Consider the following 20,289-nt stretch of genomic DNA (forward strand, 5'->3'; position numbering starts at 1 on the left):
GGCCTGCATGACTCAACCATGCATCTATCAAATTGTGGGACAGAGCTGAGGTGCCCTATGACTGCTCCCATGTTCTTGTGTTCTTGTACATGGATAATTTTGTGGAGGTCATTAAGAATCAGTTGCATGCCATGGACACACACAAGTGTTGATAAATCCCCAAGACTGAACATCTGTCCCAGGCTGTAATGGGGAAACAAAGGAGGAGTTTGCTGGGGCTCTGACAAGAGAATTCTGCAAATGATCATTAACTACAATTAAAGTGCCAGAAGACTGAAGATTAGCAAATGCTGTTCCATTATTTAATAAGTGCAGCAGGGATAAGCCAGGGATCTGCAAACCATAAAACATGGGAGCAGAATTAGCTCAGCAACCCTGCTTTGCCATTCAATCATGACTGATTTATTTTTCCCTCTCAAGCCCATTATAGTGCCTTTTCCCCACAACCTTTGACACCTACACGAACCAAGAATCTATCAACCAGCACTTTAAATATACCAAATGACTCAGTCTCCATAGCCATCTGCAGCAATGAATTCTTCACATTCACTATCCTATAGCGATAGCATTACTTATACCTCCTTATCTTTTCTAAAGGAGAATCCTTCTATTCTGAGGCTGTGCCCCCACAAATGGAAACATCTTCTCCACGTCCATTCTATCCACGCCCTTCAATATTCATAGAGTCTAGAAAAGTAGAGCACAGAAAGAGACCCTTCACCCCACCCAATCCGTGCCAAACCACTTAAACTGTCTGCTCCCATCAACCTGCACCAGGACCATAGCTCACCATACCCCATCATCCATGTAACTTTCCAAGCTTCTCCTAAAACACTGAAATCAAGCTTGCATGCACCACTTGCACTGGCAGCTCTTTCCACACTCATGACCCTCTGAGTGAAGAAGTTTCTCCTCATATTCCCCATAAACTTTTCACCTTTCACCCTTAACCCATTACCTCTGGTTGTAGTCCCACCCAACCTCAGTGGAAAAAGGCTGTTTGCATTTACCCTATCTATACCCCTCAATTTTGCATACTTCTACCAGATCTCCTCTCAATCTTCTACATTCCAAGAAATAAAGACCTAACCTATTCAATCTTTCCTTATAACCCAGGTCCAGCAACATGCTTATAAATTTTCTCTGTACTCTTTCAACTGTATTTACATCTTTCCTGTAGGTGGATGACCAAAATTGCACACAATACTCAGCAATGTTTATAGAAGATAACATCCCAACTCCTATACTCAATACACTGATTTATGACAACCAGCATGCCAAAAGCTTTCTTTGTGACCCTATCTATCTGTGACACCACTTTCAATGAATTATGAACCTTTATTTTCAGATCCCTTCATTCCACCGCACTTCTCAGTGCCCTGTCATTCATTGCGTAAGACCTACCCTGGTTGGTCTTACCGAAGTGCAACACCTCGCACCAGCTTACATTAAATTCCATCTGCCATTTTTCAGCCGATTTTCCTGGCTGATCCAGATTCTTCTGCAAGCCACGATAGTGATCCTCACTGTCCACTACTCCCCCAATCTTGGTGTCACCTACTGTATCAAACTTATGTTTCTTACAACAGTCTGCAACCTCAGACTGTTGGGTTGTCTGTAATATAGTCCCATTAATGTGGTTAGACCTTTCTTATTACTCAATTCCATACAGTGCCTTACTAGACGAGTTCTTCAATCTGCCCTGATTTTCCCTGACTAGTACCACCACCCCTCCCACTTGGTCATGTCTAAAACAACGGAATCCTAGAATACTGACCTGTCAATCTGGCTACAATATCATAATTCCAGGTGTTGATCCATGCCCTGAGCTCATCTGCCTTTCCTAAAATACTTCTTGCATTCAGTAGGCTTCAATGAGAATAGGCCAGAGTCATCAAAGGCTCCTCATGTTAACCCTCTTATCTGTGGGATCCTCTGGAATCTCTCCAACACCAGTACATCCATCCTTAGATATGGGCCCAAAGGCTGCTCACAATACCCCAAATGTGGTCTGATCGATGCCTTACAAAGCCTCAGTTTTACATCCTTGCTTTTACACTAGAGTCCTCTCAAAATGGATATTTATATCTCTTTTACCTTCCCTACTACCAATTTAACATCCAAGTTAACCTAAATAGAACCCTGCATTAGGACTCCAAAGTCCTTTCGCATCTCGAATTTCTGAATTCTCTCCCCACTGAGAAATAGTCTATGCCTTTTATTTCTAGCAAAGTGCATGACTATCCATTTCCTTACACAGTATTCCAACTGCCATTTCTGCACCCATACTCCCAACCTATCGAAGTCCTTCTGCAGAATCCCTGCTTCCTCAAATCTACCTGATACACCACCCACACCCCACCAACCGAATCATCTGCAAACTTGGCACAAAGGCATCAGTTCTGTCATCCAGATCATTAACATAATATCAGAATTAGTGGAACCATGGTTTTTTAAGGAGACCATGCTGACCTCATGTGCTTAAAGTACTGAAAAACTTCATCTTTAATAATGGACTCTAAAATTTTACCAACAGCTGAAGTCCGGTCTAAAATTTCCTGTCTTTTGCCTCCCTCCCTTCCTTCTGAAAGAGTGACATTTTTAATTTTTCCAGTCCTCTGTAACCATTCCTGACTCAAGTGATTCTAAGAAATACGATTTATGCTTTCAGAACCTTTTCCAGAACTCTGGGGTGAAGTCCAACCAGACCAGGTCACTTATCCATCTTCAGACTTTTCAGCTACCTTCTCCTTAGTAATAGCAACTACACTCAGTTCTGCCTCTTCTCTTGAATTGATGGCACATTGCTGATATCTTTCACAGTAAAAACTATTGCAAAATACTTACTCAGTTTGTGTGCAATTTCTTTGCTCCCTATCAATAACTCTCCAGCATCATTTTCCAGCGGTTCATTGTTCATTCTTGCTTCTCTTTTACTCTACATATCCTGCACCATCAGTCTCTACAGGACATGACATTCAGGGACTTGCACTATATTTTTTTGTGCAACTGTATGTTTACTGTTATCTTATATGTGCTATATGTGCCTTAAGCTATGTATGACTGATGGCAGTTTGGCACCTTGGCCCTGGAGGAACACTATTTTGTTTGGTAATATTCATGGGTATTCATGTATGGTTGAATGACATTTGAACTTGCACTGTCTTTGTCTTCCCTTTTCAGTTATGGTTGCCTCATCCCGGCTTTAGAATGTTTCTTCTTCTTTGGGATGAAAGGATCCTGCAGTTTCCAAATTACTTCCAGAAACTCTTGTCACTGCTGCTCCACCATCATCTCTGTCAGGGTCCCCTTCCAATAAAATGTGTTCAACTCCTTTTTTATGCCTCTGTAGTTACCTTTACTCAAACGTAATACTGATACATCTGATTTTAGCTGCTCCCTCTAAAGCTGTAAGGTGAATTTTATGCCACAAAACACTAATTACACAGCAGCTGGAAGTATTATTGTGTGCTCATTATACTACAGGAAGCATTGGATTGCACTGGAAAGAATACAGAAGAAATAGATGAGGATGTTGCTTGGATTGGTAGACTTTAGCTATGGGAAGAAGAGACTGAATAGGCTGCCTTTGTTTACCCTAGAGAGGAGGCAGCCAAGGGATGCAAGATAAGATCCAGAGTTATTTTTCTCAGTAGAGGAATCAAAAACTAGAGGCCACAGGTTTAAGGTCAGAGGAAAGTTTTAAGTGGTTGTTTTATTTTCCCCACTTAGAGAGTCATCATTTGGAACTGGCTGCAGAGGAGATGGTGGAGTCAGACGCAATCACCATGTTTGAGATATTTAGGCCCATATGTAAGATATAAAAGGACAAGGTTCTAATGCGTCCAAATGGACTAGTGGGCAAAAGGTTTGGTAAGGATGTGGTAGACCAAAGGACCCAATTCTGTGCTGTACAAATCTGAATCAAAGCAACTCAAATGTCCTCAATTTTTGTTAACATTATTTATCCACATAGCCATCAATACAGTTTAGAACTGCTCCACACACCAACTTTGATTTTTGGTTAACAGAATTTATGGAGGCTCATAGTTTAATTTTAAAATTTACTAAAATGATATCAAGATAAATCTTACTGAAGATTCCTTGGCTTCAGATATGTGCATAATGTATAGTTAAATTCTTTTCCAAAACAAAATGTCAAAGTAAACCATTTCTTCATTATTACTGTTGTTAATCCTGAGTAACTTAAGCAACTTCAAGAGGGTATGTGCAGAAAAGTATAACCAGTACCAATAACTTTTGAAGGTGAAGTTTCTTACCTGATTTGGATTGAGCCTGGGCAGTGTCTTCCTTGCTCTATGAACCTTGACCTCAGTATTGAGGCCTTGTGAGAATATTTTAGCCTGAGATGTATTTTCTTCGAGGTTTTCTTCTCCTGATTTGGCTGATGCCAGAGTAAGCGGTTTCATGGCTTGATTTTGCAGAACTTCAGCAGCTAACACTGAACTTAAGGTTTTTACTTTGTTAATTCCCCCAGCCTTGCTGGGAGATGAAGGAAGTGTTTTGGCAGCATGTCCAATTAAGGGAGGAGACCCAGTCTGTACTTGTGATAAGGGTTTATTATTTAAAACAAATCCATTACTTCCGGTCACAGATGCTAGTGTCAAATCATCTGAATTCATATGACTAGTTGCTTTAACTGTCTTACTGTCTTCTATTATTCCATTTTCATTGATCTGTTTCAGTTCATTTAAATCCTGCAATGTAGTTTTCACAGTATCCTGAGTGTTTTTAATTGATATTTGATGATTTATTGTTGAAGATGCTTCTTCACTCTCTCCACAAGAACCATTAGTTTCACCATCTGCAAACATCTCACAAATTTCCAGTGGCGCTTCGGTGACACTCAAATTAGCAGCTGTGAGGTCACTTCCTGTAGAAGAGGACACAACAGCTTCATTACTTCCCAATCTCACAAAAATTGTAAATGAAAATCAAAAGGAACTAAAATTTTTAAAAAATCAAGAGGTCAGGCAGCATCTGTGGAAAAAGAAACAGTTAATATTTCAGGTCTGGGAACCTTAAAGCTGAATTATGGATTGTAGACTACATATTACATTCCACTCTGGCCACCCCATTATAGGAAGGACATGAAGGTTTTGGAGAGGGTACAGATGTAGTTTACGAGGATACTGCCTAGATTAGACAACATATGCTCCAAGGAGAGTTTGGACAAAACTGGGCTGGTTTCTCTACAGCAACAGAGGCTGAGGGGAGATCTGATAAGAGGTTTATAAAATTGAAAGGTTTAGACTAGACAGCAAGTATCTTTTTCCCCGGGGTTGAAACGTCCAATACAATGGACACTTACAATACAACGGCGTACATTTAAGGCAATAGGGGATAAGTTCAAAGGAGATGTGTAGGGCAAAGTTTTTGTTTTACACAGAAAGTGGTTAGTGCCAGAATGCACTGCCTGGGATAGCAGTGGAGGCAAATACAACAAGGGTGTTCAAGAGGTTCTTAGATAGGCACACGAAGGATATGGACATTGTTTTGACAGAAGGGATTAGTTTATTTGGGTATTAATTTAATGATTTCAGGGTTCTTGAAAAGCTTGTTCCCGTGCAGTACTATTCTGTGGCACTGTACAAATTCTTGGAGCTAATAATTCTAAATTTTGACCTTGCAGGAAGATAGCAGATTTGTGGGGGGAGTGAGAGAGTGAGAGCGAGAGTGAGAGAGAGAGAGGATAAAAGGAGCAGATAAGGACAAGGCTGCACAGACACAAAAAGTTTCAGCGTAAGAGGCCTAACTTCAACTGCAAATAAAAGGAGGGTATTGCAGCACCCACTGCTTGAATGTACCAGTGATAGAGTGTGAAGAAGAGGCAAGCCTTTTTCTTTTTGGTGGTATAGAGTCATCAGGGTGGATTGTTCCTCTTGTCAGATGTGGGAATTCAGGACACCTGAAGGTTTCCCCAATGACTACATCTGCAGGAAGTGTACCTAAATTCAGCGTCTGACTGACCGGGTCAAGGAGCTGGAGCTGGAGGTGGATGTATTCAGGATTATTCAGGAGGCTAAAGATATTATAGACAAGACTTTTGAAGAAATAATAATAATAATAATAAGTATTTTATTGATCTCGAGAGGGAAGCTCTTTCGTTACAGCAGCATTTTAGTGTACAGACTTAACTAATAAAGTACAGAATATACACAATAATGTACCAATGTGCAATAATGTTCAAAATAATAAAACAGAGTCTATTGTACTATGATGAGTGTTCTCCTGTTGCACGGAGATGAACTGTTGCATATGCTTATTGCATTTGGTAGGAAAGATTTTCAGTAATGATCCTTGTGACAGTGGAAATAAATGAGTCTGTTCGAAAGGGTGCTCCGCTGCTTATTCGGTAGATCATGGAGAGGATGTGCCAGATTGTCCATAATGGATAACAATTTGTTTAGTGAATTTTCCTCTCTACCACTAACTACACTAAGTCCAGGTTGTAGCCAAATTTGGATCCAGCCTTTTTGATGAGTTTATTTAAGTCTTTTTGCATTACCAGCACCAATGCTGCCTCCCCAACGTAAAGCTGCAAAGAAAACTGCACTCGCCACAGCATACTGGCAAAAGATCTCCAACATCTTGCTGCACACGTTGAAGGATCTCAGCTTCAGTACAAAATAGAGTCTGCTCATCTCCTTCTTGTAAACAGCCTTAGTGTTGGAAAACACATACAGTGTAAAATCCAGAATATAGGCTTCAGACAGCAGAGGGGTGACCACCAGGAAAAGAAAGGTTTAGGAAATTATGTCAGTGCAAGGTTCACCTATGGCCATTTCCCTCAGCAACAAGTACGTCCCTTTAGATACTGCTGGGGGGATGACCCATCAGATCATGGGAGCAGCTGCCAGGCTGGTGGCACTGTGGCCAGCTCTGAGTCTCAACAGAAAAGGGAAGTCAGGCAGTGCAGTAGTGAAAGGGGACTTGATGGTTAGGGGGACAGAAAGTTGATTCTATGGCCAAAATAGAGAGACCAGTTGATGTGTTGCCTCCTGGGTGCTAGGGTCAATGATGTATTGGAGCAGCTGCACAATATTCTCAAAGGGAAAGGGGAATAGCCAGAGGTTGTTGTGCATATTGGCACCAATGACATAGGCAGAAAAAGGGGAAGAGGTCCAACACCGTGAGTATATAGAATTTTAAAAGAGGCTGAAGAGTGAGACCTCCAAGATTGTAATATTCAGATTACTCCCTGTGCCATAGGCCAGTGCAGATAGGAATGTGGTGGCTGCAGAGATGGACAGGGTTTCAAGTTCTTGGGTCATTGGAACCTTTTCTGGGGAAGAGGTGACCTGTACAAGAGGGATGGGTTGCACCTGAACTGGAGGGAACCAATATCCTGGAGGTTTGCTAATGCTACTCGGGAGCATCAGGTCAGTAAAGGAAGGGTCAAACCAAAAGGATTTGTAAGATAAATATTGAAAGGCAAAATCGATAATAACAGGAACGATGCGTTGGGTATTTTAAGAGTGTGTATGTATTTTAATGCTAAAGTATTATGGGTAAGGGAGATGAACTTGGAGCATGGGTCAGTATATGGAACTACAGTGTTGTAGCCATTACTGAGACCAGGTTGAGAGAGGGACAGGAATGAGTGATAAATGTACCAGGTTTTCAAAGTTTTAGAAGATATAGAAGGAGGTAAAAGAGGGGGTAGAGTTCCACTACTGTTCAGGAACAATATCACAGCTGCACTAAGAGAAGTCGTAATGGAGGGGTCAGGCAATGAGTCAATTTGGGTGGAACTCAGGAACGGTAAGGGTGCAATCACACAGATGGAATTGTATTACAGACCCCCTAATAGCCACCAAGACAGATATATAATCAGATTAAGGAAATGTGTAAAAATTGATGCCATGGGGGATTTCAACTTCACTAATATAAATTGGGACCTTGTTTAGCATAATGGGTTTAAATGGGCTGAATTTGTTAAGTATGTGTATTTAAGAAACCTATAAGTACAATACCATATAAGTACCATACTGGACCTGTGTTGGGTAATGAACCTGGCCAGGTGACTGACCTTTCAGTGGGCGAAGAGTTAGGGAATAGTGACCATAACTCCTTATCTTTCAGATAAGTACATGTATAGTCCTTGTGGGAGAGTTTTAAATTGGAGTAGGGCAAATTATGAGGGCATTAGGCAGGAATTATGAAGTGTTAATTGGGATCACCTTTTCTCTGGCAAGTCCACATCAGACATGTGGAGGATATTTAACGATCAATTACACACAGTACAGGAAAGGTAAGCCTGTTAAAAGGAAGGACAGGGATGAAAAGATAAGAGAACCTTGGAGGTCCAGAGGGATGATGAATTTAGTCAAGAAGGAAAAAAAGGAAACGTACAGTATGTAAAGCTTTGGAAGTCAGGATCAAACAAAGCACATGAGGAATATAAAGAAGCCAGAAAAGAATTGAAGAAGGGAATTAGGAAAGCCAGGAGGGACCATGAAAAGTTTTTGGCAAGTAGGATTAAGGTGAATCCCAAGGCGTTCTATGCATACATCAAAAATAAGAGGATAACTAGGGAAGAGGGTGGGACCACTCAAGGTAAGCGGGGGGGAGGGGGGACGGGACATTTGCTTGGATACAGAGAATGTGAGTGAGGTACTTAATGAATACTTTGCTTCAGTACTTAGGAAAAGGATATGGAGGACCAGGAGATCAACGCTGAGCTTATAAGTACATTAGGGTAAAGGTCAAGGAGGAGGAAGTGTTGGGCCTCCTAATGCGCATCAAGATGGATCCCCCACAGGTCTGATGGGATATACCCCAGGTCATTGAAGGAGGCAAGAGACAAAATTGCTGGGCCCTTGACCACTAGCTTTGTGTCCTCTGTAGCCACAAGCAAGGTCCCAAAGGACTGGTGAGTGGCTAATGTTGCACCTCTATTTAAGGAGGGAACAAGGGAAATCCTGGGAACTACAGACCAGTGAGTCCATGTCAGTTGTAGGGAAATTGCTGGAGAAAATTCTTAAGAATAGGATATATGAGCATTTGGAAACCCGTGATGGCCTTCTGTGTGGCAGGTGGTGCCTTACCAACTTAATTTGAGTTTTTGAACAGATAACAAGAGACATTGATGAGGGTTGGGCAGTGGATGCTGTCTACATGGATTTTAGTAAGGCATTTGACAAAGACCCTCATGGGAGTCTAATCAGAAGATTAAGATGGATGGGATCCATAGCGAGTTGGTTCTTTAAATCAGAACTGGCTTGCATACAGAAGACAGAGGGTAGTGGTCAAAGGGGCTTTTTCAGCAGGAGGTCTGAAATTAGTGGAGTTCCACAAGGATCTGTGCTGGGACTTCTGCCGTTTGTAATGTATATAAATGACCAGATGAAAATGTAGGTAGCTGGGTTAGTAAATTTGTGAATGATACCACAATTGGTAGAGTTATGGAGTGTAGAAAACTGGCCAAGAATACAGCACTATATAGATCAGTTGCAGATATGGGCTGAGAAACGGCAAATGGAGTTTAACCCAGATAAGCGTGAGGTGCTGCATCTCAGTAGGGCAAATGCAAGGAGACAGTACACTGTAAGAGCAAGATCCTAAACTGCATTGCTGAGCAGAAATGGAACTCATGATTACTTGAGGAAAGTTCAGAATGGAATAGCTTTTACAGAGTGTCAAGTCTATCAAATTGACAAAACAGTTAAGTAATCCATATTCTTTAATCATCGACTTAATTTCAAACTGTGTTTCAATTAAAGTAACATTCAATCTGTTAATTATCAACTTGAATGTTTGTACAAAATATTCAAAAAACCACAAAGCCTCTAGTCTGAGCCATCATATTTATTCACCTTTGTCTTCAGTAGTGGATGATTCCTTTGCTACTTCCCGTTTCCCATCTTCTACGGCTGTGTCTGCCCCAGTCATGCCTGCAGACTGAAAAACAAATATGTATATGGAACAACATGTATATTTACTGCAGAAATGAATTTACAGGTTTTTATTCCTGTTTTTTTTATATTTAGATCAAGTACATACAATCTGTAGAAAATGTAACGTCATTAACGTAAACAAGCATTTCCTGAGCTTTTGCCAAAGGAGTTCAATATCAGCTTGCTGATGAAATTATTTATTTTGAGATCACCGTTCAAGCAACCAGTTGTAACACCTTCCTAAACTACAAATACGTTCACTTAACTTTGTCTAAATTAGTGGATTACCATTAACAGAATAAAACAAACAGGATAGAACGATACACAGGAACTCACACAGAAGGAATATGTGGATGTATTCTCAATGTATCTTTGTATTCATGAGATGCAAATATTCTACTCAGCAGATTTGTTGGACTGGCATAATATCTTGGTATACAATACAAAATTATCTCAAAAGAAGATTTGCAGCTTGAAAACAAAAAAACTCATCAAAATTTAGTGCAATACTTTAGAAGTTCAGATCTAGGGACTAATTCACCATTTTCAGTAGTTTTTTTGTAATTCAGGTTGCTACAAGTCTATTACTTGAAATGTAACCTGCACTATTTATCGTGGCCGATAGAAAAAGTCATGACCCCAGTGATCATGGCAGGGAAGTTCTGTAATAGTGGTTTAAAAAAATACTGAAATAAGAATGTCAGAAACAAGACAGTAGGCCCTCAATCCTGCTCTACTATCATATCAAGTAGAGTGATAAAGCACAAATTACAATATTATTGCAACCTAGAAAACTGGTTTCAAATGAGAGGGCTATGCAAGAGGAAGTCACACTGCTGATTAGGGAGACCATCACAGCACTATCCAAAGAGAGTATCCCACAGTAGAACTAAATAAGATAAGGGTGATCACATTGCTGCAGTTAAACTACAGAACTCACAACTGTATGCAGGAATTAAGAGGAATATACATGTAAACAAATCTCAAAGGTGTGAGAGAGAAGTGGTTAGTGGCAAGGAATCAAAATTTTCCAAACATTAGCTGGAATTATTTTAGTGCAAGGGACTTTGATTTGTTAAATGCACTCATGAAAAAGATGAAGGTGGTACTGTACTCCATCTTATCCAAGTAACTGAAACAGTAGGTAATGAAACTGGCTGGAGTATTGACCAAGATCTTTAACCTCTCGCTTTGGCAGTCTGAGATACCTACCTGCTTCAAGTATACCGGTGCCCAAGAAGGATGTGGTAATCTGCCTCAAGGACTATCATCCAGCAGCACTTACATCGCAATGATGAAATGTTTTGAGGAGCTAGCGATGAAGTGTTTTGAGGGGTTGGTGATGAAATGTATCAACTCCTGCCTGAGAAGTGACTGGGATCTGCTCAAGTTTGCCTACCGTCACTACAGGTCCATAGCAGATACCATTTCATTGCCCTTCACTCAACCCCGGAACATCTGGACAGCAAAGGTGCATACATCAGGACGCTCTTTATTGATTACAGCTCGGCATTCAATACTATCATCCCCTCAAAACTATTCAGTAAGCTCCAAGACCTCGGCTTCAATACCTCCTTGTGCAACTGGATCCTGGATTTCCTCACTTGCAGACCCCAGTCAGTTCACATTAGCAACATCTTCTCCACAATTTCCATCAGCACAGATGCCTCACAAGGCTATGTGCTTAGCCCCCTGCTCTACTCGCTTTCCACTTATGACTGTATGGCTAAGCAAAGCTCCAATTCCATATTTAAGTTTGCCGACAAAACCACAGTAGGCCAAATCAAAGGAGGTGATGAATCAGCATATAGGAGGGAGATTGAAAATTTGGTTGAGTGGTGCCACAACAACAACCTCGTCATTCAACTTCACTTGTCCCACCACTGAACTGTTCCAACAACCTATGGACTCACTTTCAAGGACTCTTCATCTTATATTCTCAGTATTTATTGCTTATTTATTATTATTATTATTATTTCCTTTTCTGTGTCTTTTTATATTTGTAGCTTGCTGTCTTTTGCACACAGATTGTTTGCCCTGTTGGTGTTGTCTTTCATTCATTCTATAATGGTTATTGGACTTATTGAGTATGCTCACAAGAAAATGAATCTTACTATTGTATATGATGACATTATGCACTTTAATTATTGTAAGTAAAAGTGTTTACCACTGATATTTTTAAGTTCAAAGTTCAAAGAAAATTTATTATCACTGTTCTGTAAGTTTCAAGGCAGGTCCAGAAAAGGACACAGGCCCACAAATTACGATCTTAAATCAGCCTTTCCCAAATTCAACAGCACAAGATGACCTGACAAAGGTGCATAGGGAGCAGATGCTAGCAAAATAAACATTTGATAATTCAGAGTCTTAAAGAGTTACCAAGTTCAGAGATCACATGTTCCAGTAAGGGTGAAAAAATGATGACAAAATTAAGGAAATTTGGGTGACAAAAGACAGTGAAGAGATTGCTAGGGCCATATGAAGATTTTTGCACCTTCATTAGTGAAGAGCAAAGTACATGAAGACTAGAAGATTTCCTTAATTTCAGAAAGGCAGCTGGGATAAGCCAGATTACTGTAGGCTGGGAGCCTTATATTGGAAGTAGGGAAATTATTTGTGAAAATTCTAAGTGACAGGATTTATATTTATTTAGAAAGGCAGGGACTAATTAGGGATAGCACGGCAGAGCTTTGTAAGATCTACTACAACTTTGTAAGAGCTACTACTCGATATTACTTACCTTGAATTGATAATGTCTTTCCATCATCCAGAACTCTGCTCCCCAGCAATCAACTCCATGACATACCTTCCCATCCATCCGAAATTCAACCAGACTATTTGTAACTTTGGTGATGACAGCACATATTCCTTCCACTACTTCGACATTGAACTTTTACTTTTATTGAATCACATGACTCCAACATGGTCAGCTCAGTCATTGATGAACTCATCATCTGTCCTTGTTACCCTTCTACGCCAGTACTCTAACAGCCCATTTTTCATTATTCTACTCTGAACAATCTGCAATTATTGAAAAAATCTCTGTTTGTATCATAAAACAACCCTGAACTTACATAAGATACTTTCTTCATGGTACAGTTCCTCAAATGCTTGCCAGAAAGAACAAAATCCCCATAGATTTATCACCTTAAAGCAGATGAATATTTTTCCAAGGTTATAAATGTCAAGTGCTAGAGGGCATAGCTTTAACTTGGCAGAGGGGCAGAGATTTTAGAGATGTACAGGGCAGTTTTTTTAATATAACAGACCTTTCTTATATACGGGTGCATCCCCTCGAACATGCACTGGGATGGTGGCAGAAGCAGATGCAGCAGTGGATGTTATATCGGTATATGAATATGCCATGAATGGAGGGATATGGATCATATGTAGGCAGAAGGGATTAATTTAATTTTGCATCCTGTTCAGCAAAAATGCATGGGCTGAAGGACCTGCTCCTGTGCTGTACTATGTTCAATGAATACTGAATGGACAATGAACCCATGTACACCACCTCACATTTTTGCTCTCTTATTGCATTACTTAATTTTAAAATTTAATATACATTTCATATTTTAATTTAGTTTTTTATTATTATGTATTTTATCTGCCTTAACTACATTAGCAGACTCTGCTGCCTCCTTCATGAATTTTCTTTGTTCCTCGCTCTCATTTTCTTCATTAACCTATCAACCAGATGGCTTCACCACTGGGTTCACCCAACAGAGATAATTACTTTGTCCTAGCCATCTTTCCATACCTTTTCTGCAATTTAAAAATTAATTTGTTTCACTTGAGTCCTGGCATCTTCAACCTGCAATGTTAATTTTACTTCTCTCTTCACAGATGCTACCCAACCTAAGATTATTCAACATTTACTACTTTGACTTCACATCTCCAGTATTCCCCCCCCCAATTGCCCTTTCCCCCACCTTTCAGGATAATGATACATGTATTCCATCTTCAGCTGCTTTTTCAATGCTTCCCATTGTTGCTCGAAATATTATCCTCCCATTAAATCATTACAGCTTCTATAAAGGAAGGCCTTGCATAAAATTCTAGCAAGGATAATTTGCTTACTGTTAAAATTATAAAACTATAGAAAACAAAGACAAATTTGAAATTAGGAAGTATAAGAATATGAAATAAGACTGCTGGTCAAACCATATGGAAATTAGCACAAATACATAAAAGACTGCTTACAGATGAAAACAAAACTTAACTTAATAGAAAATGGTGACCCTTATTTAATATTTTGTAATGCCACACAGAATACAAGCAAAATACAATTAGTTTCAGTAATATATCATGTGATATTAATGGAAATAAGTTATATGACAAGATGTTGAACATTCAGAACAAACTGAAGTCAGAAAGAAGGATGGCAAAGACAAGAATGGAAGTTTTGTAAAACAATCTGGAAAACACAAGTCAAAGATTAAGGCACATGCAGCCCTGTCCAACAGGACGGTGGAGAAAATTAAATCCAACTAATACCATTTCAGTTCTTGCTTAACACTCCTGTCTTGTCAAGTTAGACGGGAAAAAAATTAGGGTCTTAGAAAAACATGAGCTTGGTTAAGTGGTTATTCTTGATTAAGAATCACCTTCTCAAAAGAAAAACACAACGTAATTTTCAGAAATTATTTCCTAAAATGTTAAAATATTTCTGAACATTAAAACAAAAAGAAACAAAACTTGCATTTAGATAACATCTTTATCACAAATGACTCACAAAAAAAAATTATTCTTGCCTTAATGAAATATTCCACCTTTGAAAAATAGCAGTGTGGATAGAGAGATCATTGGGGGACAAATCTAAGATGTTAAGAGTAGATATAATTCTCTGAATTGCTGGAATGTATTAAATGATGTGTCATAAGAACCTGTGCTGTGATATCTTATGTTGTTCTTATATGACAACTGGGGCATGAGCACAAGGGGACTTTTAATTAAACTTTGCAACTGAAAAATTAGGAAGAATAATCAAAAGAAAGTGTGAAAACAAGAGGGCATATAACAGGTTGATAAAAATAGACAAAAGTGCATAAAAATCAGATTCAGTTATTAAACCAAACGAGTTTTCACCAACATTAGTCACAGAGTTATGCAGCATGGAAACATGGCCTATGGCTCAATTCAACCACGCCAAGGTGCATGGCTGAGCTAATCTCACTGGTCTGCATTTGGCCCATGCATCTCTAAAGCTGGGTTAATGGTAGGAGTCCATGACATGAAAAAGGTTGGTGACCCCTGCTCTAAAGGTACATGCCTGAATAAATGCCTTTTAAACATTGTAATTGTATTGCCTCAACGGGTCTACAAGAAGATGCTCTGCACTTGGCCTTGGACCACCTGGACAACAATAATACCATGTCAGGCTGCTGACTAATTACATCTCAGTGTTCAAACCATAATCTCCTCAAACTTCTAAACTTCTTGGGTATATTTGTGAAGTTTCTTCTCCTTTGCCATCAGACGGCTGAATGTTCCATGAACCCCAGCTAACTATTTTGCTCTCTTTTTGCACCACTATTTTTATATACATTTCTTATTGCAATTTATAGTAATTTTTATGTAATGCACTGTACTACTGCCACAAAACAACACGTCACAACATGTCCGTGATAATAAACCTGATATTAATTATCTACCATTTTATCTGGCAGCTAGTTCCTTATATTCACCATGTGAAAAAGTTGTCCTCTGGTCTCCTTTGAGTGTTTCTTCCCTTCTCACCTTAAAACTGTATCCTCTAATTCTGATTCCCCTCCCTACAGAAGACTGCATCCATTCATAAGAGGTTTACAAACCTCTATAAACTGCATAAGGTCACCCCTTAGCCTCCTTCACGACAGGGAAATCATTACCAGCCTATCCAGTCTTTCTTTGTAACTCAACTACCCCAGCATTATTTTTGTGAATCTTTTCTACAACTACTAGCTGGCACTCCCCAAGGGCCTACCATTCACTGTGCATTTCTACATGGTTAACTTCCTGAAAGTGTGTCACTTCATACTTATCCAAGTTAAGTTCCACCTTAGATCCTGCTGTAATGTAGACATCCTTCTTCACTCTCCACTACACTGCCCACAAAGAGAACTGATGTCTCACTGGGAGGAAGCAGTGTGCAATGGCTGATGGGTATTTTTATGAATGCAAAGAGGTTAATTACTGGCAACCACCAGTGGCTGCTTGGGGTATGGAAATTTGCCTTTGCAGAATTTAGAAATCACCAATCCAAAATTTGAGATACAGAATACAATTCCACTCTTACAGAATTAATATAGGTTAAAAAAATAAACACTAACTATGCAAGAAACAAATTTCTATTTTAAGTCACTCATTACAGTAGGACAATAAGATTTATACATGACATCACTGTGTTGATTGGGTTGGCAATCACTGTGAAGTCCCTCCCTTTGCCTCGCCCTCTCCAGCCCAAGGACATGTGAATGAAAGTCTCAGAATGCAGCACTGCTGCACTCTTCTTCTGCAAGACATTGTTACTGACACATTGCACTGTGGGGAGCTGCAGTAGCCATGGCTAGCTCCTTCTAGTATTTCCTCAGCCTTTACTCCAATTCCACTAAGTCACTACACTTTAACATGTTATCCCTCTAAATGTGACATCACTTTTCTCCTTCCTAAAACCTTCCCTAATCCACAATGCTAGTACATCAGTGAAATCCCTCTCATGTTCCTCTCAGGCTTTAGTTTCTCAAATTGTGGCATATATATATATAAAAGAACTGCAGTTACATTACAAGGCTCCATCAACACTACAAGAAAAAAAGGCATTCGTGCACTAAGATCTGCAAACCTAACATAGGAAGATAATGGCATCCACACTGAAATGCTTATAGTCAACTGGATACTGTAACTGCAGCTAAATTACCAACCTACTCAAAATATTTTTAACTGATTCAGTGAATATACCCAAGAGATTGCCCTATACTCCAGAGTAGAAATCACAGGAATGCTAATTATGAAGAATTGCTGTTTATGCCATGCACAAGATTGCTCATTTATTGAAGATTTAAGCATGAAAATTAAACAGTGGACAGTTTTATTACCTGAAGTACAAGTTACTGTGACACCTTCAAAATTTAATGGTTGAACAAGCTTATTGTTGTGCCATTTGTAAATTAACACAAGTACAAAAAGCCTTGGATGCAATTTTCTATGTAAATTTCTGACATCGTTTGCTAGTATTATATAAAACTCCTATGCTCTCGTGACACTTCTGTAAATTTAAACTACATTCAAAATGGGTTCTCAACAAAATGACTATCAAATCAGTTATTCTCCTCTATCTAGCAAACATACTTAAAATAAGACCATGTGTTTGGAAACTAGAAAAGATCCAGAAACATGATAAACTCTCAAAAATTAAAAACAGCATTTTGCAAGTTGACCTACTTCAATTGTTCACAGCAAAAAACAATCACAGAAAGACAATTGAGGGGTCTGATCAGGTTTCTTCTAAGTCCACATTGCAAACAACATGCTTCTTTTTAATGTCATAAAAAAATAAATATGCCATCTTCCAGATCCAACAATGTAATGAGTTTAAATTTTAATTTAATCTAGAAAGATGGTGTCACCTGACAACCAATATAAGTCACCCATCACATCATGAATCACTGCAAGATTTTGGAATCGTGCAATTTCAACCATGAGGTAAACAATGCCCCATCAATGTTTGCAACTCAGGATTTGAGGAAAATGTATTACAAGACAAAATATTCTATCAAGAGACATACAGTACCTTGATAATTTATTGGGTTAGCAATTGTTACATTATTTATGAAACTAGGTGCAAACATACTTGCTGTATTTCTTTTTAAAATCACAGATCTGCTTAGTCCCTAGAGTCTCTCCAAATAGATCTTGGGAATCCACAAGTATCTACTGTTATCTCAAACAAAAGAGGCTTATTCTATTCTCAAAACTTCTTGAAGGAAAAAAGTCATCAATGTTGCATCAATCTAACGTGGAGCAACACAATCATTTAAATGTAGGTTTAACATTAAGACTTGTATAAAGTCTTTCCATCAAAAAGTTACTTTATACATTTATTCAACCTGACTTCAAAGTACTGAATGTTTTTCATTTTTAAATTTAGGACAGAGTAATTTTAGTACAAACCACCTGTGCATATTATTGTCCAATTTGAAAGCTCAAAGTGTTAGAGCACAAGCAGCAGGCAGTAATTACCTGCACAGACGCTCTACAGGTCATTCTGATGCCTTTCTTTGGACAAAGAGTAGCATTTGTAAACCCTACTTGCGGCTGAAGACAGTTTTCTGCTTCAACTCTTCGTCTCCCCCTATAGGCTATAATTCAATAATCTGAGCATGCTCAATGTAGGTTCTTCATTGCAGTTTCAACCATTTCATAACATGTTTCCTTGCAGGCTCGATTATCTGCCATTTTGTGACTGACTATCCCACACTTCTTGGGCTAGAATGCTCCACAGTCTCATGAAGTTCATGAAACTAGTCATATTAAGGAAAATGCAATGCACAGATTGATCTTTGCTTCAGAACTGCAAAAGCGGGATGCTGCAAACAAAATACATTTTTTCTTATGTCAATTCTAAACAGTTCATAATAATAAAAAAATACATACAAGACATACTAGGTAACTTCTCCAGGTATAAAGCAGCAAAGCTACCTTACAAATTTAAGATTTCAGTGACAAATGCGCAATCCCAGATCCATAAGAATGATACAAAAGAAAAGAATAAATACACCCAGCCTCTAAACATTAGCCATTAAAGATTGATAAAATGCTTATTCCAGAAATCTTATTTAACTAATCCATCTTATGGGATTTTAAAAAATAAAATATAATTCACACATCTCCAAATAATTTGTTTCATTAAGATGTTCAGAACTCATTATAATTTAATAAATCTATTTTTAAAATGACCAAAATATAATTCAATGGAAGGAACTGCCATGATACTTTATTGATTTTAGATTGTCAAGCCAAACAGTCATTCAATATAAAATTAAAACACAAGAAAAGACTTTAACCACTCACAAATTCCAAATGTTGCCGGCATTGCTTATGAATTTTAAAGCTAAGTGTAAGTGCATTAATTCTACACTAGCTCAGTGCTGGGTACTGTACAATTGAACTGTAAAAAGGAATGTTTTACAGATTATGTACCTTAGCTGAAATAAATTGCATATATCAATAAAAAGCTTCTTTAGAAATATCCATGTATAAAATAATGACAGCATTTCAGCCATGGGAAGACTCTTCAAAACAATAAAGAACAAATGGATGAAGCAAAACCATAGTCTGCACAAAAACAAATCAGGTCTTTTCAAAATAAGTTTATTGCTCTCAAACAAAACAGGATCAAATAACAAGGGAAATCAACATCATGTTATCCAGTGTTTCATATCTCAAACACAGAAGCACACTATGACCTGTGTTTTGTAATATTTCATGAAGATTCTTAGTCTACCCAAGTGCCACTCATTTAATAAGTACTTGAAGGCCACTTCCCATTTAAACTATGCACTATATATATATTTTTAAAATATTGTGACCTTCAGCCATTTTATATGAAGACAACCTCAAGAAAATGCAATCTGAATATCATTCCTCTCTCGAATTCTACCATACAATAAACCAGACAAAAGGCATTCAAGGTGCAACAAATTTATGTAATTACAATAAAGACCTTGTCATACTCAATTACTTTTTAAGCAGAATCATAGAGAACTTCAGTTGTGATTTTACAAATGTCCTCCCAGTACCTATGGGCCAGGGAGGACAAAAATCAGCTTAGGATCCAGGTTTTCATATGGATGCAAGTCAAAATCTAGTTCAGTTCTGAGATTCACACTCCCAGCACTCCTAGTCATAATTATAAATGAAACCAATGGAGTTGAGAGCAACAAGAGTTTAAATAAAGTCCTAGCTTTAAAATAAAATAAAATAAATGAAAAAGTGCTGAAATTTAGAGTGGCAAAAGACTTTTGAAAAGATGGCATGACTGAATCACCAAAAGTTATAGGGATTTAATTTTTAACATATAGACCACATTATTAAGTTAATCAAAATATATTTCATCTATGCCTATTTCCCCAATAAACTGCAATTAGCCCAATAATTAATTGGAACAATACTCCAGTGAGTCATTAAAAGACAGCAAAATGATATCTCTGTACTAACCCTAAAATTTACATCAACTTCTGATATGGTTGGTCTTAAAAATATTGCACAATTTATAAATAAGGCAGAAATGTGAAGAACTGTTACGGTTTATCCAAATCCAGATTGCAGATATAAGGCAAAAGATTCCAATCCATGACAACATTTTGTAGGGGGGGGGGGGGAGGAGGAA

General features: G+C 38.5%; 1 protein-coding gene across 4 annotated transcripts in view; it reads right to left on the bottom strand.

Moving 5' to 3' along the window:
* The window catches only part of LOC140186422 (histone-lysine N-methyltransferase EHMT1-like), a 201,738-nt gene that overhangs the window by 138,438 nt on the left and 43,011 nt on the right, over positions 1 to 20,289 (bottom strand). For all 4 annotated transcript variants that reach the window (XM_072240693.1, XM_072240691.1, XM_072240690.1 and 1 more), the window contains 2 exons: positions 9,840 to 9,924; positions 4,281 to 4,894 (listed from right to left, as the gene is read on the bottom strand). In XM_072240693.1, the coding sequence (XP_072096794.1) occupies positions 4,281 to 4,894; positions 9,840 to 9,924 (699 nt within the window). The remainder of the gene's footprint in view (positions 1 to 4,280; positions 4,895 to 9,839; positions 9,925 to 20,289) is intronic.

This window comes from Mobula birostris, chromosome 22 (assembly GCF_030028105.1).
Source record: "Mobula birostris isolate sMobBir1 chromosome 22, sMobBir1.hap1, whole genome shotgun sequence".
NCBI classification, from domain to species: domain Eukaryota; kingdom Metazoa; phylum Chordata; class Chondrichthyes; order Myliobatiformes; family Myliobatidae; genus Mobula; species Mobula birostris.